This window comes from Palaemon carinicauda, chromosome 28 (genome assembly GCF_036898095.1).
Source record: "Palaemon carinicauda isolate YSFRI2023 chromosome 28, ASM3689809v2, whole genome shotgun sequence".
Lineage (NCBI taxonomy): Eukaryota > Metazoa > Arthropoda > Malacostraca > Decapoda > Palaemonidae > Palaemon > Palaemon carinicauda.
The window spans coordinates 4,793,903-4,819,813 of NC_090752.1; the positions used below are offsets into that span (position 1 = coordinate 4,793,903).

At 37.6% G+C, this 25,911-nt stretch overlaps 1 protein-coding gene across 7 annotated transcripts in view; it reads right to left on the minus strand.

Moving 5' to 3' along the window:
* The window catches only part of LOC137621433 (IQ domain-containing protein E-like), a 104,547-nt gene that overhangs the window by 41,390 nt on the left and 37,246 nt on the right, over nucleotides 1-25,911 (minus strand). For 6 of the 7 annotated variants that reach the window (XR_011040231.1, XM_068351728.1, XM_068351730.1 and 3 more), the window contains 5 exons: nucleotides 16,394-16,459; nucleotides 10,122-10,273; nucleotides 8,400-9,142; nucleotides 6,046-6,210; nucleotides 971-1,417 (listed from right to left, as the gene is read on the minus strand). Coding sequence is in view for 6 of the 7 variants with exons in the window: in XM_068351728.1 (XP_068207829.1) it covers nucleotides 971-1,417; nucleotides 6,046-6,210; nucleotides 8,400-9,142; nucleotides 10,122-10,273; nucleotides 16,394-16,459 (1,573 nt within the window). In the remaining variant the exon portion in view is untranslated. The remainder of the gene's footprint in view (nucleotides 1-970; nucleotides 1,418-6,045; nucleotides 6,211-8,399; nucleotides 9,143-10,121; nucleotides 10,274-16,393; nucleotides 16,460-25,911) is intronic. The other variant, XM_068351727.1, reaches the window with a different exon arrangement.

Below are 25,911 nucleotides of genomic sequence, written 5' to 3' on the forward strand. Positions count from 1 at the left end.
CATAACCCCTACTTTGTTGGTAATTATGGTATGCTGGAAATAAAAGACCATTGAGGCATAACCTCTAGCCTACTGCCAAAATCAAGACTCGAACATTACATGAGGTATATGATGAATTCATGATTTTGAAGGCAAAATAGGGGGGTCGAACATTACACAAAGTCGAACATTACACAAGTATATACGGTATGTTAAATATGCATGAAAATTAATTGTGAAATGAAGTACTGAAAATATGCCATATACAATTATTTAGAATAACTGAAGAAAAGATAAATTTTTATTTGTCTTCCCCACATCACCTGAAGCGATGCATTGTAGGCATTTCTTACGAATCTTTGTAGCATTCCGTCAACCCACACCTGCACTTGCTTTACAGAATATCCCTCTACTTCACCTCCTTGTCCACTTTCTTTCTTCCATTTTGCTATCCTGCCTCTTTAACTTTTACTTCAGAGTGTAACTACAGGGTTTCCCCAGTCACACTTTAATAGTCAACAGACACGGAGGTCCCTTTTTTATAGTTTATTTATGGAAGATCTATTTGAATGTTCTTAACTCATTTTATATTTTTCTAAAGATCTCGGCATTCCTATGAATGATCCTTGAAACTACATCTATAGGTCCAGATTTGGATTTAATGTTGGGGAAAAAAAAAATCATCAAATGAATTCATTAAATTTTTGGCAAGGTGCCATTACCCATAAAGAAAAGTACTTCTGCAAGTTTTGGTTCAAGTTTGGTCTCGTACCTCAATCTATGAAGTATAACCTCTGTAAAGTAACTGTGTATTGTGTTTGAGCATATTTTTAACCTGAAATAAATAGCCACATTATTTTTTATAATAATTTTAACATAAAATGGAATGCAGATAAATCAGCTTTTACTATTATGGCTGCTTTAAAGTGAATACCTTACATAAAATTTTGAATAGAACATCACAAACATGCATGCATACATCATCTCCTACCTCTTTGTCGTGGTCACTTGAAATTTCTTCCTCAGATGAACTCTTTAGGATTTCCTTTTCACTTTTGTCTTCTTTTTCACTACCAACCAATGAAGCTGGTTTTTCCGGTTCCGGTTCCGGTTCTGGTTCCGATTCTGGTTTCGGTTCTTCTTCCACCAAATCAGCTTTTTGTTCTTCTTCATTTGGGAGAGAGACTTCAACATCCTCTCTCTCAATTGATGCTTCTTCCTCATCAGTTTTGCTGCTAAGCGTAACAGTGTTTTGCCTTTGAAGTGTAGCACTGGGCTGGGCAGTTACGCTCTCTTGCTCTTCCTGGCTAGAGACAGCATCATCTTGACTAAGAGTTACAGTTCTCTGGCGTTTTAAATGAGGAGGATCAGAAGCCTCACCACTACTATCTGTTTCCCGGTGAAATAGAATTTCTGCCAAGACTCTCTCATCTTCTTCCTACAAATCAATGGTAATAAATCATTATCACTCTATGAATACATTGAAATTAATATCTATTGCTATTAAAATTATTAGAAGCAATTCATGACAAACTCCAATCAATATAGTAATCATGATTTTGGTTTAAAAAGGATATGAATGTCATGTAAAATCTATTGCAATAAACACAAAGTTTGCTTAATACATAAAATTTAAAAAGAAACTTTGAATTTTTTCCCAATAACATATGTTGCAAATCGTCACTTTGCAAATACCTTAAACAGGATACAACAATAAATGGCCTTTCTAAATTGAAATTGGTAATTGGGTGGCATAAAATTATTACAGGTATTATGAGTGAACCTTTTTTGTTTCATTTGTTTGATGTCGGCTACCCCCCAAAATTGGGGGAAGTGCCTTGGTATATGTATGATGTATGTATTATGAGTGAACTACCAAATTGGGAATAAGCCAAATAACTCATTAACATTGGATAATTTTTCATAAGTGTTGTTCAAACAGAAGATTGTGGATTATACCATGTACAATGATGGATTTTGCTAAAAACACTAAAACATGTTCTAAAAGACCTGAAAATTTTCCAGAGCAAGCACAAAGCAAATTTATTTCCACATTCCATACAGGGCGAGTGGAAGAGATAAAGCAACAATCCTGTCCTTCATAACATGGCATATTGGGAATTTTAAGTCTCAAGAGAGACTGGATAGCAAGTTTAAATATGCCAATCATAAGAAGGGATTTAAAGCTTAACACAATATGCTGAGCATATACAATGAGTATCTATGACCTGGAATACAAGAAGTCTCATGCATAGCAAATTTTTTTCACCATGTCCACTCCTTTCCATGCACTGAAAAATAATGCATACTAGAGTTCCTTCAATGTTTAGATGATGCAGAAAGTAATTTCAGGGACACTGGTAGAAACATTTAACATGAGAATGACAACACAATCAAATTATATGTAGGGTCTTAAATGAGATGATGTCTTGAGAATACTAGTACAATATAGCAGTTGTCATAAAAGCTACTGTATCAAGAAAATAAATAATTTAAAATATTTGGGACACAAATAACAAAATTGTCATGAATTAACTTAATTCAAAGACACCTAATGGCTGAACTTCCCTATGCAAACTCATGCTTAGGTTTTTATCTATCATCTTTGGAAGTGCTTAGGGCTGTTTTCTTTCTTCTACTCTTTTATTCTGTGAATAACTTCGCTGTTGATGATGATACAACCTTCCAAGCATCTTCTACCTTTGCTGTGTTCTGTTTCTCCACTCAACTCACATTGTCCATTCTTCCTCTACCAATTCTATTCTTGAAAATATGGCTGCAGATATGATTTGATGTAGTCCAACCAACCAATCTTCCATCCAGCTCTTCTATTTAGTTAGATGATAGAAGCATCCCAATTCTTTGTTAATTAAAATTGTAGGCGTCTAAGCATATTTACTTTATCTTGAAGTCCAAAAATAAATCGGTGCCTTGGAAGACCGCGGAGGCAGCAGCAATAGGGGATTCAGCGTTATGAAGCTTCATCTGTCGTGGATATTGGGGGAGGGTGGGCTGTGGCACACCTAGCAGTACCAGCCGAACTCGGTTGAGTCCCTTGTCAGGCTGGGAGGAACGTAGAGAGGAGAGGTCCCCTTTTCTGTTTCATTTGTTTGATGTCGGCTATCCCCCAAAATTGGGGGAAGTGCCTTGGTAAATATATGAATGCACATTTTTCTTCAAGCCTACATTTGGAATATTTATAATGATTTGGGTACTTTAACTTCCAATTGTAAGATTTTACTAAAAGCAATTCATCAAATATAACAGTCCACAACTCTTCTCTGGATGATCACTTCCCACTCATGCAAGGGGGTCATTATATCTCTTCTTTGGAAATGACCTCATAATTAGACCTCTAATTTACATAGCCGCTCAATACTTAATAGGTCACTACATCTAATAATCTCTGTGAAACCTAACAATCCCCAGATTGGTTGGTTCCATCAATACTTTTCTCCTTCTTTGAGGATGATAAGAGTTCCCATTCTGTTTTTTTCAAATTTCTTTAACCATAATAATAACTTCCTTGGTAAGGTTTATCAGTCCTTGAGTTTAGATCCCAATCAAATTTTTCTCCTTTCTAATTTCCAGCCTATGGTTAAAAAGAAATTTTATGCTGCATATGCAAATTACCTTATGGTCAAAGGCCTTGCTGGCTCAATGGAATTTACTTTTTCTAGAATGACTAGTAGGATCAATAGACAATATCACTTAACTAGAGTGTATTGTTAATTGGCAGTTTTGCATTTTAATGGACAAACCAGTCAGGACTCCAGTCATGCTGGTGAAGAAATCAGAACCATCATATATAGTACTGGAACCTTAGTCACGATGAATGTTACGCTGAGCTCACGAAAAGATTGTGGGCCATTGCAGATTTCAGCTGAAATCATAGATTCAAAATAAAACTAGACACTTTAGATGTAAATGTGTACAGTACCATATTTGGTCCTCTTTTTATAAGTTTGAGGGAGTTAGTTCTCTTCTTACTGTACAGTATATCTAGAACCCATATCAGGAGTCAAGAAAAGAACGATCACAAGGCAATTGATCACACAGTGACTGATTACAATACCGAAGATTGTACTTCAATTATGCTCATGTGTGGGAATATCTTATTACTTGTAAAAGCAAAGAAACAGATAGTTGGTTCCAGAGCAGGCGGCGTCCTATAATTCTGACCGTAAACGCGTGTAATCAGTCCGGTTCGAGACCAAACACCAATAGCAGGAGCATCAGCTCCTGTACCCTATACCATGACACCTTCCTTATCTGGGGCAGTTCTCAGTACAGCACCGTCTCTCTCCCTCTCTGGTAAGAAAAGTGTGTGCCTAGGAAAAGGAGGAAGATGGGCTGAGCCCTTCACTCTCTCCAATAGTGTGTGGCTGGTCCAGAACATGAGTGATCACTGGTAAATCAAGAATGTAAACTCCTATACCGTATACCTAGAAATCTTTCCAGTTTGGGTTGGTTCACAGGATAAGTGGAGAGAGATACGTCAAAGTCTCACACAACTCATGTTGATCTGTCTTCCTGGAATTCTTTGATGATATATTCTTCCTCTTAGAAGTCATAATGTTTGAAGAATCTAACAAAGAGGCAGCAGAGGAAAAGGAGGAAGAGTGCACACTTCTTTCCAGCCTTCTTCAGGGTCAAGGTTGTGGAAACTAATGATGGCTCCTATAGAAAAAGAGGCCATAGGGGACTCTTCAAAAGCAACTGTGTCAACACCAGTAGGTACCACTCCCTGTAGCAGCTCCACAGGTGAAGCAGGGATCGGGAAGGCATCCTAGGGGCGGCCTTCGAAGTCCTGGTGGTAAACAAAACCTTTTCTGGCTGACGGAGCACCAGCGATGCCCAAGGAAGACCAACTTCATTATTTTCATGTAATTGTCCTCATGCAATTGAATTGTTGGAACTTCAGAAGTTCAAACTTACAGCGAATATCTTTATGTTGAACAGGCTGCCATATATTTCTCGTCATAGTTTACATACATTATGACGGATCTATTTCAACATTGTTACTGATCGTAAAATATTCTATATTACATATTCATCATTTCTCAAGTAGTTTGTTTATTTCATTATTTTTTTCCTCACTGAGCTAATTTTTCTCTGCTAGAGCCATTGGGCTTGAAGCATCCTGCTTTTCACACTAGGGTTGTGGCTTGGCTGGTAAAACATAATAATAATAATACAGCCACCACTAGCAAGGTCATAATCCTATTAAAGAACAAAGGTTTGTATTCATGTACGAACAAACTTTTTTTTTCGGAAATCTTTATGGTTTTCAAAATAAATACTTTAATTATGAAGACAAAATAAACATAAATCAGTTAACCCTTTTACCCCCAAAGGACGTACTGGTACGTTTCACAAAAGCCATCCCTTTACCCCCATGGACGTACCGGTACGTCCTTGCAAAAAAATGCTATAAAATTTTTTTTTTTCATATTTTTGATAATTTTTTGAGAAAATTCAGGCATTTTCCAAGAGAATGAGACCAACCTGACCTCTCTATGATAAAAATTAAGGCTTTTAGAGCAATTTAAAATAAATATACTGCAAAATGTGCTGGGGAAAAAATAACCCCCTGGGGGTTAAGGGTTGGAAATTTCCAAATAGCCTGGGGGTAAAAGGGTTAAGATCTATTTCATTATATATGATTTGAATGGTAAAAATAATCTATAAAAGTCAAGTTCTTTCCTTTGAAGGGGATTAATTACCTCTTCCAAATTCATTTTAAATTTCCTTAAGAAACAGCATACATCACATAGTTTTTACTTTTATTTCAGAGTAACATGCTTAGACTGTAAGGATAAGAACAATAAGGATGTCTCAGACAAATACAATTGGACTTTTGAAGTTAAATTCATATCAAGATATTAAAATCAAGTAAAAAGGGACAATCTATTAAAAGTATGGTTTAAAAGAATAACCAGGAAAAAACATAATCAAATAAGTAATTAAATTATCATGTTGCAGAGGAGCAACTTGATATGGTTCCATAAAAATTAGCAGGAAAAAAAAAATTAATGTTATCATTAAATACTGCAACAATACTACCTTCTTAGAACTGGCTTGGGAATGACATGTATGTGCATGATGCTGAGGATGAATGGTGCGCATCGAAGTCTGGTGGTATGTGCTATGTTCTAGTAGTAAATGACCACTGCGGCTAGCAGCTGCTGGTGCTGCTGCAGCCGGGCGTCGTGAACCAACAGCAACAAGCTGCGTTAAATATGCATCAGTGATTAAGAAAGCAAACAGATTTCAAACCAGGGAATACAGTCGTATTTTCCATTTACCTATTCTACTATAAAAATATGCGGGAAACTATCTACTGCAACTGTGCAAACTGACACACAAAAGTGTTACTGGAAGTAAAATACTGTAACACAATTTAGCATAAAAGATTCAAACTATTGTCTTTAGCATGCCAATATTTTTAAAAAACTGCACAAAGTGAAATGTTTTGCATATCATCTAGAATATCTTTTACTTACCAAAAGGCGTAACTATGAATATATCCAAATTAATTCTATATTCTTTCAATACTACTTAACTCGTAATAAGGAAATGCAAGCAAATACAGAGTGAAAAAATTTCATGCATAAGACAGTGGTAGCAGTTGGAAATGGAATTATTTATCCCGTATTCAGCTAAAAACTTGAAAAAAATAATTTGGGTAGGTATAATGGTGGCTAATACCTGTATATAAACCTATCTTGATAGAAAATACTGTAGGTAAGATTCTATAGAAGAAAAGAAATAGAAATCTGAGGTTTACATTTGGGCATGTATCCCAATACTATTTGGTAACAAAAAATTTTAGACCTAAACTTTGAACTTTATATCTCGTTGCCTTTAACTCTAATTCTTTCAACAAAATGAAACATGAATTCCCTGCACTCATGATAAACAACTTTCCAAATTACAAATTCAACATGAAATGAGGCATATCTAAATTGACTCACAGGTAGAGAAAGAAAAATTCTTACAATGACATGAGCAGCAAAAGAAAAAATCAAAACAGGGTAGTAAATAAAACAATGTACTGTATTTCAAATATAGAAACCCTGAGTCCTTTTAAAGAAGGAATGGCTTCAGCCGTTGAACTCGTTAACTAGGTAGTTAATGACAGGTTATGCATCTGGGCAAGTAGCCCTGCACCCACCTTCCTGTCAAGGAATCTAAACTTCTGGCCTTTAGCTCAGGACTGAGAGGGGTGGTTCAGGTGGGAAATTTAACTTTAAAGAATCTAGGTTTGTATAGGTATGAAAAAAAAAAAATCAACTTTCTGCAAAAAAAGAAAGTGAAATAAAGCTTTTGGATAGGTCACAGCAGTACATCCGTACTCGTCACGGCCAAGGACAAAAGTGAAGAGTCAGGTGGGTGGGCAGGGCTACTCACGCACGTACACCACCTGTTGTTAACTACCATGTTAGGGAATTCACAGAAGATATTCCCAAATTAAAAGGACTCGGGTTTCTGTACTTGAAGGAACAAATTTCTATAGATAGGACATAGGTTTAAAAATAATAATGCATACTGAAAAAAGCAATTGAAGGGGCTCATGTAAATACTTGAAAATTTTCCACATGAATCTTAATTTTGGCTGGAAATTTAAGTAAGAAAAACTCATGTCCCATGAACTTAGGCAGTATTTCTAAATACTTATTCCTTTTTTTGCTAACTTTAATATTCTTTCTTCATTCAATTTACAAAGGTTATTGTATAACAGGTAATTCCATGATTGATGCCCAGATATCATCCTTACTTTAGACCTCAGCAATGGTAGAGCTATATCATAGTCTTTTAAAAATTTGCTTTTACATACTATCAGTTAATTGTCATATTCAACCCCTATTCATAAGCCCCTTTTTATCATCTTTATACTATGCTTTATTCCAAAGGAATAATCTTATAATAGCCTTATGAAAACTACTTTTGGTCATTTGCTCTTACTATTTAGGGGGTATCCTCCTTAAGCTATAAGCTATCCTCTTTATGGAAAATCTTTTTGACAACATAATACCTTGATGATGAGACTGGAACAACCATCATTATTACTACCATGATCAAAGCTCAAGTATCTTTTTTCATCTCATTGTAACAATACACCAAAATTGGTTACATAATTTGCGCAGTTCCTATTCAAAAAGCATAATCACTTCAACATGGTGCAGTGAAAAATAGCCATCTTACGATTTAAATATTTTGGAGAAAACCAATTTTCATTGCTTTTAAGAACATTTTACACATTGTAAGATGGTGTATACGATCAAACACTCCACGGTGTTACAGGAAACCCATTCCCAGTTCTTGTGTTACTATAAAACTTGAGAGAAAAGTTACAAGCACAAAAGGAATCTAACTACTACTTCAAAAATAAAAAGAAATGACAAAATATTACTTACTGCTGAGGAGTCTTGTATGGATCCCTGTCTTGATGACCTAGGGGTTCTCGAAGGACTAGCACTTTCTTCTCGAACTTTTGCTCTTTTCAGAGGACTAGTGGCAGGACTTGCGGAACTTCTACCAACAGGAACTTTTGAGGGTGATCGATTGGGTGTGGCACTCTTGGCTGGGGATCCAACTGAGGGGGTGGGTGTTCTTGAGGTAGAACGAGAAGTAGGAATTCTTCCAACAGAAGACGAAGAGCTTGCTGGTTTACGCTGGGGTGATGATGAACTCGATCCTCTGTGTTGAGGGGACATGGAAGCTACTGTCTTCTTAGGGGAAGAACTAGGAGTAGGAGTCTTCGAGGACGAAGAAGTAGAAGTCGCTCTTCCAACTGAACTATGCTTTGGAGAACCATAGGGACTAGCCTTAGGGGTTGAGGATGATGATGTTACTCTTCTATTGTTGCTACTAGTGGGCCTTGCGTTATTCCCAGATGTCATCATATTAGAAACGGAAGCTTTTGATGGGGATGATGAGGATGAAGATGGAGGCTTGGAAGAGGATCTAACAGGCACACCCTTTCGTGGACTTTGCTGAACAGGCGTTCTTCGTGAACCACTTGGAGGGGGAATTTCCCGAGGTTCACTTGAAGATTTTTGAGAGCGCTGAAGACGAGAACCAGATGAAGGTGGGCGAGCACTAGAAGGACGTGGGCGGCGGATAGGAGTGGTGTCGCTACTAGAACCTGACCTAGATGCTGATGATAATGAACATATCCTTAATATACATAAAAACATAAGTGACTATAAATACTATAATAAACAAAAAATAAACATAAAAATAAATAAATAACATACAGTACTTTCTTCTTTTTTAGTTTTCATGAAGGAGACAAGGGTAAAGAAAATCAGTTCAAATGTGACTAAGTGCTGTAAAAGAAAATTTGATGTTCAATGGAAATTTTAGACTTTATTCATTCAAAGGGATTGGCAGACAGAAATAAATCAAATACTGATCAAACCCATTCTCTCAACACTCCAGATACCTCCAAAATTATATTTATGTATCAGGAGGTTATACATTAAGTAAACGTAACCCTCAGAACCAGAAAAACAAAGTTTGCTATTTCTTAAAATTCTTGGTTTGTGTATTGTTTTATCCATTTATTCTTTAACATTCATGATACAAAATGAAATAATTTAGGGCTAAGAAATGTGCCTATAAAAATACATAAAAGTATTCCTAATGAACAGATGTAACAAAATGAAAAATAGATGAAACAGAAAAGGTCCACTTCAGTTAATCGCTTAAAAAATTGCTACTTGTCTTTTTTACAACATTTTTTCATGTACCAGTCAAGCTTGTTGACAACAGAAAAAAAAATTTATTCTGTTATTTGTACACTACAGTACTGTACTCAAGTTAGGACGATTCAATAAATATCTCCAAGAAATTAACAGGTCCTAATCATCTTTGCAAAAGGAAAGAATAAACCTAACTTTAGCTATTCTCTAGAACCTTTGAAGTAAATTTGTAGTATCAGCAATAAGAGCAAATAAATGAGTGATTCCTACATATTACATAGCATCAGTCAGCCAAACATGTAAATTGTGAAATTACTACTCTGGTATACTATTTGAAGTATATTACATAACAAAATTGCTGTAAACCGTCGAGTGAAATAATAATTGTATCATTGATATCGAAATACAAATTAAAAAAAAAAAAAAACTAACCACTGGCGGCATTGGGCCTTGTGACACCTCGAGCAGAACGCTGAGTATGGGGAGGAGTAGGGTGTTCGTTTCTTCGACGTTGAGAGTCGTGAAGAGCAATAACCTCCTGTTGTAGCGCTTGAACTTCTCCACGCAAGCAATCCAGCTCTGAACTGCATAAGAAAATTTAAACTTATCATGACAAATTATACATGGAAATGTAATACTGAATCAGCAAAAAACTAAATTCACTATTTTAGCAAAAGTTCAGTAAACCTTAGAATTAAAATACTGTATCTTAATTCAATTTACAGTATTCTATACAAGACATTAATAAAATTGTTCTTAGACAAAATATGGAAGTTCAGACCAGTTCCCATTGCTTTTAAATTTCATTAATTGGATTAATATTTAAAAATCAATAATTAAATTGGTTACACAGTAATAGATAAGTTTAAACCAGAATGGTAGCTTTATGAAAATTGACATTCAGGTACAGTACACAATTCACAGTTTTTGTAAGTGTTTTTATTAGAAAAAAACAGATATACAGTATTGCTGATCCTAAAATCATTTTTTCCCCTGCTTGTCCTGAAATTGAGGTTCCTCTTTATAGTAAGTTACATTCACTTTCTACGATTAAAATGAAAACTATTACATTTTCATAATAATAATAATAATAATAGTTATTAATTTTAATAATAGAAAAACAACTCTGCAACTGATTAAATAGAAAATTATTAAAGTTACTTTAACATAAGATTCTAAAACTAGCGATGAAATAAATACAAAACAAGACTACATATACAAGTTCTAAATCAAGGACTTATCTTTGTCAAATTTAAACAAATCTGATCCTACGATGTACTTGTTCCTCTACATAAGAAAATAGTTTTAGCCAAGATATTAACAACATAGTAAAAAGAAAAAGTAAACCTAGTATTCCAGCATGAGCCTTCGGAGGTAATTTTTCAAAAATAACTTCTCCATCAAATTAAAATGATTAGCAAACTTGATAAAAGAAATTTTGCCCCAACAGAAATATCAGTACTGACTACTTAAGCAATAAGTTTCAGCTATCAGAGCTCAGGCATTCTTTTGTCAATAAGTTTAGTTGAATGCATGTTTTAAAGCTAGGGGGAGTTTCTTTGCTCAAGACAACCTGGCTGATGTAAAAAAGGAATAAATTACTGTAATCAAGTGCACAGGAAAGTATATGAGACCACCTTTCCCCCTGAAACGGTAAAAAGGGAATCTCAAATAACGAAGATGCAATGCCCTTGACAAAGGATCTCTCTTGCTTTAACTACATTAAAGAATAGAAACTAAGAAACTTCCAAAATGAAAGAGCTTAGATTTTGAGTGACACTGGACAGTTGTTTTTGTATAATGGTAAAATTAATAAAAATCTGCTGATCTGGATACAAATGACTTTCCTAGCAAAATTAAATAAATTCACGTGTTGCTTGGTTCTATAATTTTCAATACATTGTTAATGTTATTAATTGATTATTTAACCAAACTCCACGACTAACAGCTTTAACTCTCATAGGATTAACCAGAAGGGGTTGTCCTTAATAAGCATTTCAATACTTGTATGAAAAATTACAACTTAAAACTTTAATGAGAGGGTAAATTGAAAATACGGTATTGAAGATTGAGAAAATTAATTTCAAGGATTTGTGTTGGTTGAAAAGTGAAACTACATTATATATATTCCATTTTAAGTGATGCTCTACATTCTGCAGCTAGGTCACAAAGGTTATTCCTCAAATAACCATGGGTCAAATGATGGAGATCAATACAATGCTTGAGTCTTAACTGGGAGTGTGATGACTATGAAAGCATTAGTTTAATAGTTTCCACATAAAATATTAAGTCTACTCCCAAAGAAAAAATACTAATGGTTTTTCATCACTTAAAATATCACTTGGTCAACCAATCAAATTAGCTTTTCTTTTTATGTTATCTATCGCCCACCTTTCAAACTCCACTCTTCCTATTTTCTTCAGACAGAATCACTACCAGTATAATAGATCTACTAATTTTAAAAGAGCTATTCTTAGGCGACAGAGATACTTTGCCATTTGAGCTAAGTATTAAGCAGTAAAGGTAAAAATTATAATCCGAATAAAATCATGACTCTTCAGTCATGAATATTGGAACTGGTTTATATAAATGGCTATGTCGATAAAAAAAAAATTGAACTCTATTCCTTCACCTGTTAGAACTTCATGTCTACAAGGAAAGCACTATGATTACTAAATGAAGATTTCAACACCTAAACTGAAGTTTTGTTTCTTTAAACAAAGTGCCTGAAATTATCTAAAGGATTATACAGTATTTACATATCTTAATTCCATACCGTCTCTATCAGACAAAACATCAGAAAGATATATTTTACACAATTGCTGTTAATCTCTGATGTACCTTCATGCTCTTCCTCTGTTTGCTCTATCACAAATGGGCATTAATTATATAAGCTATGCATTGTTAATATAAGAAGATATAATTCAAAACAATATACTAGCTCTCTGTTAAGAAACTATTGCATTCAGTAAAATTGGGGCCTGGTCACTAAAGACCACAAAGAATCAACTTAAAAGGAATTAATGAATGCCTGTTACTGTCTCAGCAACCAATGAATATAATGAGAAAAAAATATAAATCTTGTGCAACATGGAAAGCAGACAATCATATGGTATTTTCATTCACATCACATATTTTTGCAATTCTATGTATTTTCATTCTAGTCTCAATAAATGAATAAATAAAATCAAGAAAAGTGAAAACTTTTGAAATATGTTAAGCCAGCTTGGATCTATAAAACAAAACTCTCTGATAAAGTCTGAATATATTAAATCTCTGATTCAAGACCTCTATTCTTTTATAACAGTAACCCATCTCTCCAATATAAAAACAAGATAATCAGTGTCAAATTTGTAATTCATCTGCTGAATGATGGATATAACTAGAAGCAAAAAAAACCTTTCATGTCACTTACACATCTTCACAATGTCATGTCAAAACCCCATTACAAACTGCACCATTTCACACAGCACTCCATATAATCAAGGTCCTACCTTTCCAATACCTCTTGAGTCTCCCTCTCTTTTCTCCTAAATTCTCTCCACATGCCAAATTATCTCCAAACACTTTGAACAATTCTTTCATCTAAACTAACCTTTTTATCACTTCTAAATAACTTTAAATTTTTCATCCCTTCATGTCCTTTTAACCTATATGTACAACACAAGCAACTTGTCTCATCAGTTTCAACTTTATTTCAATTCAACATCCACAATAATCTTCTAGATATCTTTAGTATAACCAAGTTTGTTTTTAAATATTTATTAAGGATAATTATTTCCCTTCTACCCCCAAGAGAGGGTTACTTATTAAAGTGTAGCTTCAGCAGCACACTGCAAAATGTACTAAAGATCTTTTGCAGGGTCCTTTCAGCCATAGCTCTATTGCTTACTACCTTGCACTACTAATCCCCTCTCATTGGTCTCTCCTCATTTGGCTGTTCAGTTTCTCTAACTTTACTATGTACCATCTTCAATTCTATTTTATGAACAAATCCTTTAGGGAGCCTTATGAGAGTCTAGCAAAGTAGTTCAGTGGTCCCATTAAATTATTTTTAGTGAAAAAGAAAAAAAAAGCAATGAAAAAGAGTCATTCCCTCATAAAAACCGACCCACAAAAGCACATATTTTCACTGAACAGAAACAGTTAGTTATCCGTATCAATATGAAAACTTACAGATTTGGATGAGACAAAGTCAGTCAATCTCTCTTTCCATAAGTAATTATTAAATCTGGTTACCAGAATGTACATTAATAGTACGGTATGTTTTGGCGATTCAGGCTCATTATGTCCTTTTTTCTTATTGCTACATTCCTATATTTACCAAATTCGACTATTAAGTCACCAATTAAGACCTTCAATAACAATCATAACGTACATTGTAATCTTTACTACCTTGTATATCAAATTCTAATGTAAACAACAGTAAACATTCCTATTTGTCTCATAGAAGCAATAACATATCACTCACTAATTTCATTTATCACAGTTGTAGTCTCTCTAAAAACTTTCCAGTTAAACCCTTTGTAGGCCATCGCTAATGTAAAGATAAAACATTGGTAGATAATCATGAAATGATGAGTAACCATTTGAATAAAGCTTAGGAAACCATGCTAATTAACTATTTTAATATATATTATCTATCAGCCATGGGATGGTTTATGGGTAACCTTAAAGATTTGTTATCATTGTTAGTTGGAGCATAACATTTAAGAGTTAATCTATAGTCCATTTGTTTTAGCGATGCAGATTTGCACCGACTCGCAGCGGTGCCCTTTTAGCTCGGAAAAGTTTCCTGATCGCTGATTTGTTAAAATTATCTCGTCCAACCAATCAGTGATCAGGAAACTTTTCCGAGCTAAAAGGGCACCGCTGCGAGTCGGTGCAAATCTGCTTCGCTAAAAGAAATTGACTATAGGGTGATTAAGAAAATTTTACAACATACACATACAACCTCCAAAAACAACCAGGTGTCAACACTATACCAGGTGTCGAAACATACACTTACATTTTAAGAATTACAGCATTTAAAGATATTATAAATACTAGATTATTACTGGTTTTATACAGCACTGCCTTAGCAAAGAAAAAAATCTACTATTTAAGGTTTTAATATAGCAAATTAACATTATACTTTCAAGCATCTTTTAAACTCAGGACTTAAGAATGAAGATTAGAACTGCTCAATGCTAAAAAGCCTTCACAATAACAACTAAAATCTATAACAACTACATATACTTTTATTAGCAATAAAAGTTCACTAATATATCACTACCTATTACTGTATATCTTTAATCTATACTAAAACTTTGTGTAATCTTACTAAACACAAAAACATTCTACTTTCTTAAAAAGATCTTTAAACTTTTTCTACATCAAGCTAAACTATTTATATAATTGTGAGAAGCATCAAACACAATAGTGATCAGGTAATTTTTTCCTACAACAAAATAGATGAGAGCTACGGGGGCAAAACTAAAAAAATTTTACAACTTGGTCCTACATGTCATTACTTCATATAAATATCAATTACTAGACTGGGCTGCTTCCAGGCCATTCAAATATAAAAAAGGAAATTACTAATTACAATGATTTTTTATATTCAAGAGCACTTCACAAGAACCGAGTCCCCAGATCACTTGATTTTTCATCAATATGTCTGTTATAAAATTATAAAACCAAAGTGGTAAGGAAGTTATATGAAGTTGAATAAAGTTTTGTAAATAAATGGCCTCAAATACTTTCTAGTCCATTTGAGGAGATTCTAAATTGCATTATCCTAGCTTCCTATCTCAAACAAACTAGTACTGGTAGAGCTGAGGTAGTCTGTTCCAAATTGAGGGAATCTTACAAGTATAGCATTTTTCACAGTAGCTGGAGCTAAACCTTGTTAGTTCCATTTTCCAATGGTTCAATCTAGCCATACTTAATCAGAGAATATATATGACTGATAAGGTTATGATGAGACATACCGATCTCGATCTTCATCTTAAGCAATAATTATTGCCTTTATCTTGACTGGATCATTTCTTTTTTATATCTTTACATGATATCTATATAGTATACAAAATAAAAGTAGATGCCATACAAAGCCTCTTTCCGGCAAGTCCTATGCGAGTCTAGTATTCTAAATTAATAGTACAGTTAACCTACCTAACAATAATAACAATAATACATAAGAAATTCAAACCTCCGAGATGTTAAGCATTTAATTAAAATATTTGTGTTCTAAAAGTATCATATTCATAAAGACTAATTTCTATGGAAAGTTGCAAGCCAAATGCTAACAGGCAAAAGTAAATACTGCATAAGAAAATAATCTACCTACAAAGAAGAATGAGAATTTTCTTACAGCAAACTGTAACAAACCTTGAAAAACAGATCATTTAAAATAATAAACTCTAATACCAACCATAATTAAAGACCAGTACTGAATGGACATACAATATTGCATAATAAAATACATAAGTTATGGATAAGATGTAACAGAAATTTATCTTTCAGAAGTTGAAGTAAAGTTATAGATTAACCATTCTGAACTTGTAATAAGTTAAGAGTTCATGTATAGCAGATACTGTAAGTTGAAGTGATGCATAAGCTAATGGATAGCCAATAATGAAAAAAAAAAATAAGGCACAAAATACTAATACATTTTAAGCTCCAAACTGATAATTTAAAAGCCAAGACAATGCATTATGGCACACCTGACTAGACCAAGATGTTGACGAAGGAGAGTTGTCTGGTACGATGTCTGGAGAACTGTGATCTCTCTACCAGAGTTTGGTAATGTCAAGATCAAGAAAAAATATCAATGAAAAAATAAAAAAACATCACTAGTTTCCCAGTTTTTAATAGTACACAAATCTAAGATTTCTATCATGCAAGCCTACACCTAGCATGCGCCTTTTGTACGTCAGAAGGTGCCAATTCTGAACTGAGGTATTCCTATAGTCTAGTCATGTTAGCAAATGTTACTGAAAAGTAGTTACATTACTTTGGAATACTTGGCAATAGATACAATACTTGCATAAAATGTCTCTGTCTTTCAAACAATTAGCAAGTTATTCTTCTATTGCCTGTATATTACTCTGTAAAATTAATTGAGAAGTAAACTTATTATGAGGGTTGTGCATTGGAAACAAAGTTGTCCAACAGTAATTAGTTGTATTCATAAAAAATACAAATACAGTATCATACAATTTGTTTAATTACAAACCCTTTACTTATTATTAACCAACATTCATGGTCTTTTAATGCCCCATACACTTCCATATTGGGTTCAAAGAAAAACAGTGATAGCCTTCATGTGCACCTATGGAACTCCGAATCCTAATAGTAACTCGTTCATTTTGTTTAAATACCTACCAGTTTACAATTGCCTCCTCCTCAAAAGAAGAGTCCACCTACGTCATTTGTACATCTAGACTCTTAAATTTCTCTACAGGTAGGATATAGGCAATCCAAAGTGTGTGAGACAAAACAAAACTGATATTTTGATTTATTAAAACTAAACCAAGTCATGCTCTACTCTAGCTAGTTTTGCCATCTTGTTTTTTTCCCTCTAAATTTGCCCCACTGCCTTGCTTGGTAAAGGTATTCTTACCAATTATTATTACAAACCAAGCTGCAATTAGTTGAAAATCAGAATTCAAGTACCCCCCCAAGGCCCCAATAAAAAAAAAAACTCCATTGTAGAAAAAATCTCACTAGGTGGAGAATTGTCCATGGGTAAACAAAGATGTCATCTCCCCCTTCTCACAAGAGACTTGGCCCTCTCCACAACTGAACGGGCAAGTGATGCCTCCTCGCTGTTATGCCCAATATAGAAAAAACTAAGGAGGCATAGCAAGCATCCTTTAATGCCTTTGCCTTCGTGACAATGAAGATGAGGGGCTCTTTTCTTTGTTGAAAACTGCCTAGAGAAGGACAATACAAGAACTAAGTTAACCATCACTACTCTGGTTGTCATAACTTTAGGTTTTTTACGATGTTGATCCAAGTTCTCTTTGCTACTGAAGGATACTTCCAGAGGACCAAACCAGGGGAATATACCTAGAAGCTCCAGTGACTGGCCAACTGGATCAGGAGGGTAAAGTGATCTAAAATCTCCTCGGCATCATCTTAGGCGTAGCCAAGGATGACACCGCATAAGACTTACCTTTCCTTCTCTTCCTTAAAGAATAAGCCTGTCACTGAATGAGAGGCCAAGACCGGCAATAGACACTTGGGGACAATAGTGAACATCATGCTCTCTACAAAAAGTGCAAAGAGATTGTAGATCTAGAGCCGATTTAGCCGTATAAATCGACTGCAATGCCCACCCTCTAATCTAAACTTAGGAAACTTTTACTTTGCTTCCACAATTCGTGTGAAGCTAATAATGAATCATTCAATCTAAAATGAATGAGAAAAGGATCAAAATGCCCTAGATAAGATATAATAATACATCTATATTCACTGCAACAGAAGACAAAAGTACTGTATAGTCTTTGCCAAGAAAGTGGGTAGCTCTACTTGCCTGAATTCACCACTTGTCATTAACAATCTTATCGTAGTCAACCACTTGTCCTTACTGAAATTCACCAGGTATTACAACTGCTCAGCTAAAGACATTCCCTATTTTAAAGGACTAATAATTTGTATATGCATAGGGACAAATCTGATAATTATAAATTATGGGTGGCAAGAGATGATTGATGTTTTGCTAAAAATGTTATTTTCATTAGTAAAATAAATTTTTGAATATACTTACCCGATAATCATGTAGCTGTCAACTCTGTTGCCCGACAAAAATCTACGGTCGGGATACGCCAGCGATCGCTATACAGGTGGGGGTGTACACAACAGCGCCATCTGTGGTCAGGTACTCCAGTACTTCTTGTCAACACCACCTCAATTTTTTCCTCGGTCCACTGGTTCTCTATGGGGAGGAAGGGTGGGTCAATTAAATCATGATTATCGGGTAAGTATATTCAAAAATTTATTTTACTAATGAAAATAAAATTTTTCAATATTAATCTTACCCGATAATCATGTAGCTGATTCACACCCAGGGTGGTGGGTGGAGACCAGCATACATGTTAACAGAGAAGCTAAGTATCCCGTATTTTATTTTATTAGTTATTCAAAAATAACATAAAATAAATAAGTACCTGGTAAGGAAGACGACTTGAACCATTACTCTGCCTTTATTAAGTACGTCTTCCTTACTGAGCGTAGCGGTCCTCTTAGGATGCTGAACGACTCTTAGGTGCTGAAGTATAAAGGGCTGCAACCCATACTAAAGGACCTCATCACAAACTTTAACCTCGGCGCTTCTCAAGAAAGAATTGACCACCCGCCAAATCAACAAGGATGTGGAAGGCTTCTTAGCCGACCGTACAACCCATAAAAAGTATTCAAGAGAAAGGTTAAAAAGGTTATGGGATTATGGGAATGTAGTGGCTCAGCCCCCGCCTACTACTGCATTCGTTGCTACGAATGGTCCCAGGGTGTAGCAGTTCTCGTAAAGAGACTGGACATCTTTGAGATAGAATGATGCGAACACTGACTTGCTTCTCCAATAGGTTGCATCCATAACACTCTGCAGAGAACGGTTCTGTTTGAAGGCCACTGAAGTAGCCACAGCTCTCACTTCATATGTCCTTACCTTCAGCAAAGCAAGGTCTTCTTCCTTCAGATGAGAATGTGATTCCCTAATCAGGAGCCTGAATTAGTAAGAAACTGAGTTCTTAGACCTTGGAAGAGAAGGCTTCTTGATAGCACACCATAAGGCTTCTGATTGTCCTCGTAAAGGTTATGACCTTTTTAGATAGTACCTAAGAGCTCTAACTGGGCAAAGTACTCTCTCCAGTTCGTTCCCCACCAAGTTGGACAGGCTTGGGATCTCGAACGACTTAGGCCAAGGACGTGAAGGAAGCTCGTTTTAGCAAAAAACCGAGCTGCAAGGAACATGTAGCCGTTTCAGATGTGAAAACTATGTTCCTGCTGAAGGCGTGGATCTCACTTACTCTTTTAGCTGTTGTCAAGCACACGAGGAAAAGAGTTTTTAATGTGAGGTCCTTAAAAGAGGCTGATTGGAGAGGTTCAAATCTTGATGACATAAGGAACCTTAGGACCACGTCTAGATTCCAGCCTGGAGTGGACAACCGACGTTCCTTTGAGGTCTCAAAAGACCTAAGGAGGTCCTGTAGATCTTTGTTGGTGGAAAGATCCAAGCCTCTGTGGCGGAAAACCGCTGCCAACATACTTCTGTAACCCTTGATCGTAGGAGCTGAAAGGGATCTTACGTTCCTTAGATGTAACAAGAAGTCAGCAATCTGGGTTACAGTGGTACTGGTTGAGGAAACTGCATTGGCCTTGTACCAGCTTCGGAAGACTTCCCCTTTAGACTGATAGACTCTGAGAGTGGATGTCCTCCTTGCTCTGGCAATCGCTCTGGCTGCCTCCTTCGAAAAGCCCCTAGCTCTTGAGAGTCTTTCGAAAGTCTGAAGGCAGTCAGACGAAGAGCGTGGAGGTTTGGGTGTACCTTCTTTACGTGAGGTAGACGTAGAAGGTCCACTCCTAGAGGAAGAGTCCTGGGAATGTCGACCAGCCATTGCAGTACCTCTATGAACCATTCTCTCACGGGCCAGAGCGGAGCCAACCAACGTCAGCCGTGTCCCTTTGCGAGAGGCGAACTTCTGAAGTACCCTGTTGACAATCTTGAACGGCGGGAATGCATACAGGTCGAGATGGGACCAATCCAGCAGAAAAGCATCCACGTGAACTGCTGCTGGGTCTGGAATCGGAGAACAATACAACGGGAGCCTCTAGGTTATCGAGGTAGCGAACAGATCTATGGTTGGCTGACCCCACAGGGCCCAAAGTCTGCTGCAAACATTCTTGTGAAGGGTCCACTCTGTGGGGATGACCTGACCCTTCCGGCTGAGGCGATCTGCCATGACATTCATATCGCCCTGAATGAACCTCGTTACCAGCGTGAGCTTTCGATCTTTTGACCAGATGAGGAGGTCCCTTGCGATCTAGAACAACTTCCACGAATGAGTACCTCCCTGCTTGGAGATGTAAGCCAAGGCTGTGGTGTTGTCAGAGTCCACCTCCACCACCTTGTTAAGCTGGAGGGACTTGAAGTTATCAAGGCCAGATGAACCGCCAACAGCTCCTTGCAATTGATGTGAAGTGTCCTTTGGTCCTGATTCCATGTTCCCGAGCATTCCTGTCCGTCCAAAGTCGCACCCCAGCCCGTGTCTGATGCGTCCGAGAAGAGACGGCGGTCGGGTTTCTGAACAGCCAAAGGTAGACTTCCTTGAGAAGAAAGCTGTTCTTTCACCACGTGAGAGTAGACCTCCTCTCTTCGGAAACAGGAACTGAGACCGTCTCTAGCGTCATGTCCTTTATCCAGTGAGCAGCTAGATGATACTGAAGGGGGCGGAGGTGGCGTCTCCCTAACTCGATGAACAGGGCCAGCGATGAAAGTGTCCCTGTTAGACTCATCCACTACCTGACTGAGCATCGGTTCCTTCTCAGCATGCTCTGGATGCATTCTAGGGCTTGGTAGATCCTTGGGGCCGACGGAAAAGCCCGAAAAGCTCGACTCTGAAGCTCCATACCCAGGTAGACAATGGTCTGGGATGGGACGAGCTGGGACTCCTCAAAATTGACCAGGAGGCCCAGTTCCTTGGTCAGATCCATAGTCCATCTGAGAATCTCCAGACAGCGACGACTTGTGGGAGCTCTTAAAAGCCAGTCGTCTGACGGAGCCGGACACAAGATCATGGTACTGCTGCACAGTCTGTGAACTGTCAACCATGGGGAAGCGAGGAAGTACAGCGACAACCCGAAACTGTCTAGACTGTCTGGGTCGTACAGACAACTCCTTATCGGGTTGCTGAGGTTGCCGCACTGCGTCACAACAAGTCACTTCTGCTGGTTGTTGAACGTCTTCCCAGTGACACACTGACTCCGTAAACAAAAAATCCTCTAACAAGGACTAAGCTTGGACTGCATGTCTTGCAACAAAGCTCAAGGTCTATGGGAGCAGGTGTGGTAACAGACGGGGTTAGCGACTGAAGCGGAACCATTACCCTCCCTGGAAGCATGTTATGCTTAAATGAAAGTCCATAGGAGGCTAAGCAGCTTAAGGCTCCTCTCCAAATGACAGAGTCCTCAAGGGAATATCAGAAGGAGGGAGAATAGCACTTTCTCATCTACAGGAACCATATCCGAGAAAAGCTAAGTTCTCTCAGTGAGGGTTTCACTGGTGCAAAAGCAGCAGACCAGAAGGCAACGTTATGAAACTGCTAGACAGTTTTGTGAGTTGGCAACAACCAAAGATGTGTGACTGAGGAGCATGCGGTAAGGTATGCAGAGCATGCTGTATGTAGAGCATGCTGTAAGGTATGCAGAGCATGTTGCATGGCGTGCGGCTTATGCTGCATGGGATGAGGCTCATGCTGCATGGGATGAGGCTCATGCTGCATGGTATGAGGCTCATGCTGCATGGGATGAGGCTCATGCTGCAAGGGATGAGGCTCATGCCACATGTGTTGAGGAGGATGCCGCATAGTATGAGGCTCCTGCCTCATGGGTTGGGGAGGTTGCCGCATAGCATGAGGCTCCTGCCTCATGGTTTGAGGAGGATGCCGCATAGCATGAGGCTCCTCATAGCATGAGGCTCCTGCCTCATGGGTTGAGGAGGATGCCGCATAGCATGAGGCTCCTGCCTCATGGGTTGAGGAGGATGCCGCATAGCATGAGGCTCCTGCCTCATGGGTAGAGGAGGTTGCCGCATAGCATGAGGCTCCTGCCTCATGGGTTGAGGAGGATGCCGCATAGCATGAGGCTCCTCATAGCATGAGGCTCCTGCCTCATGGGTTGAGGAGGATGCCGCATAGCATGAGGCTCCTCATAGCATAAGGCTCCTGCCTCATGGGTTGAGGAGGATGCCGCATAGCATGAGGCTCCTGCCTCATGGTTTGAAGAGGATGCCGCATAGCATGAGGCTCCTGCCTCATGGGTAGAGGAGGTTGCCGCATAGCATGAGGCTCCTGCCTCATGGGTTGAGGAGGATGCCGCATAGCATGAGGCTCCTCATAGCATGAGGCTCCTGCCTCATGGGTAGAGGAGGTTGCCGCATAGCATGAGGCTCCTGCCTCATGGGTTGAGGAGGTTGCCTCATAGTGCTGGAACCCGGCAACTCCCGATGCGGCAACTCACGCATGAAAGCAGGAGGCGCAGCAAGAACATGCGTCTGGCAGGGTGGACTGCGCATCGGAGGTGGAGCTCTCACAGGTGGAGGGTGGGAGCAGGCAGCCGCAGTATCTGCTGAGCGCACAACCTCGGCGGGTTGTAGGTTAACAGGCTACATTGTCAACCTTCCAGCATGATACTCCTGTATGAAGGAGCAAGCTGAGACTGTATAGTCTGCAGCATGGACCACTAGGGTCTATGAAAGACAACAACAAACGGAGCTACTGTCCGTTGAGACTGAGGGTCTAAAACAGCTGGTGCGGCAACAGACGGAGTTACTGCCTGTTGCGGTACCACCTTGCCTCTCTGGGAGGTGTGCAGTTGTCGTACTGCAGCAAGTCCGAACTGACCCAGTGCTAATGGCTACACCTAGGAGTTGGACTTGCGCGGAAGGGACCGACTTGCACTTAAAAGCTGCAAGATTTGGTCCATGGTTTCTGCGAGAAACCTCTTCCGCAGACGAGGAATAAATGGGCTCTCTCGTCTTAGTGTGGGTGGGGTGATCACGTCGGCTACGTGAGTTGGTTACACCCGAAACCACGGAGGGAAACGTCTGTTCGTCGATCAAGGCCTGATGAACCCATAAGTCCTTCGACGTTACTTCTCCCCTGGGCTTGGGAGCTTGTAAGAGGTCCCAGACTAGGCGAACAACTGGCACGAACAGACGAACCCTCGAACGCAACACTGTAACACTTTGCGCTTATCACTTTATCACTTTTGATTTTCTGTTTGCACTTATTTCACTGAACTCGAAACTTTAAGTGGTTTGTACCTGAAACACGCAATTCTATCCTTCATTAAAAGTTAGTAATTGCGAAAACAGTATTACAATGTAACAGAAAAACATAATGAAAGATAATTAATTCAGTGGCTGGAAAAGAGACTAAACACTAGATCAAATAAACTACGTTTAACATCTCTCACCGCATAAAGCCTGGGAACAAGAATAAAACTCTAGAAACGTTTACCTTCTTCCCCTAAAGAGACTAGGGAGAAGAGCAAAAACGATAACAACGTTACCCGCTTGAACGAAACGTTTATCCTCCTCTCTCTCCCTCCGTCTCTATCTCTCTCTCTCTCTCTCTTGACTTAGAACCTGAGAGATGAGCCCAATTATATATATCGTTAAAACATATTATTGTTAAAGGAAAAAAACTGAAAGATTTCCCCCCCAAAAAAAAAAAGTTCCTTTATTAGAATTAAAACCATTTAAGCTAAGAAAGAATGAACAAAACGCTAGAATCGGTTTACTCTTACTGCAACGTGAAACCGTGAATACTCTCTCTCTATCGTAACGATAGAGCGCAAGTTGAACGTTCTGAACGTCAACAACTGCAGACAAAACAAAACGTTAGTTCAACTTTGAAAACAGTACGAGACTATCAAAGAAATTCTTTCAAAAACATTAAAATAGCATAAAATGTTAACAGGTAAAAACGAAATGACGGGCTCAATGTTAATTAACTTCGGTTCCAAGAAAAGACCGCCTACTATTAGGAAAGGTCGCATATAAACAAACATAAAAATTAATTTAAATAAGTTTATAATAAAAGGAAGTTGATCGAAGAGGCCTATAAAAGGCGGAGAGATATAAAATAAATCTATAACTTTGTTAAGCAAAATTAAGAAAGAGAGTCTATACTCTCTTCGACACCAACACTTCCGTCTAAGGGAAGGGTCGGCCATTTAAAAGTGAAAGAGAGTTCATACTCTCTTCGTCACCAAAATTAAATCAAATTAATTCCAAAAACTTGCTAAGCTAATGATAAAGCTTCCTGAATAGCGAAGGCTAAACTCTAGAGCAAATACATCACCAAATCGTGAACAATAACTCCAGAATCAACAGCGTATCCATGTAGGTCTAGCCGGAGGCACGACAGAGGAAAAATTTGAGGTGGTGTTGACAAGAAGTACTGGAGTACCTGACCACAGATGGCGCTGTTGTGTACACCCCCACCTGTATAGCGATCGCTGGCGTATCCCGACCGTAGATTTCTGTCGGGCAACAGAGTTGACAGCTACATGATTATCGGGTAAGATTAATATTGAAAAATGCATGTACTGTATATCATATTACAAAAATAATATGACACACATAAATCCCTAACATTAAAAATCCTAATAGTAAGAAACTGAACTAGTATTCCCAGAAAAAATATATGAGTCACTATGACAGATTTACTAGCTTGGTAGTTAGCATCATTAAATACTGAACAGAAAATATAAAAAAGTCCAAATAACTACAGTACACACAAAAACTACACACCTGACTTACATACAAATACATTCCACAAAGAAAACTTACACCAAAAGAGTAAATACAAATAGCAAAGGTTAAACTTTCAACTTCCAAAATGTCAGGAAGTTGAAATTAGGGGTGAATGGTTATAAAAAGAAACCAAAAATATTATGATTGGATAATGCCAACTGAAAACTGCTCTAGATTGCCTGGCCAAATATCTGGGGAGCTTCTGGTGGAACTCTTTGTTGACAACACTACAGACTCAAAATATGAAAGATTAAGTGAACTGTTCATACCTATGAATGGGTCCAAAGGGCACATATGTGAACGATCACTTTTCTTTTGTATGAAAATAGACACCGTGTGTATGTCGAGGACACTCAAGACCGCAAATGTAAGTACAAAATGATTGATGGGGTTGTGGTGAAAGAAAGTACTGTATATATTTGGCACTAAATATATGTCAGCTACCAGGAAAAGCCATCAATTGTCTATATACTATTTAAATTAACAAACAACTGCTAGTCCTTTACGATTACTTATATTATAAAAAAAAATTAAAAATTTCTGAACTGAGACACAAAGTTAGTTCAATTAAGGAGGTATGAACAATAGCTCACCTGAATTTTCATGTGACTTCATGGTGTTAGGATTCCTAACATACCAAGCTGTCTGGTGCATGATCTTATTTTGTCATTTTAAAATATCTTATGGGAAACTAATTTTTTA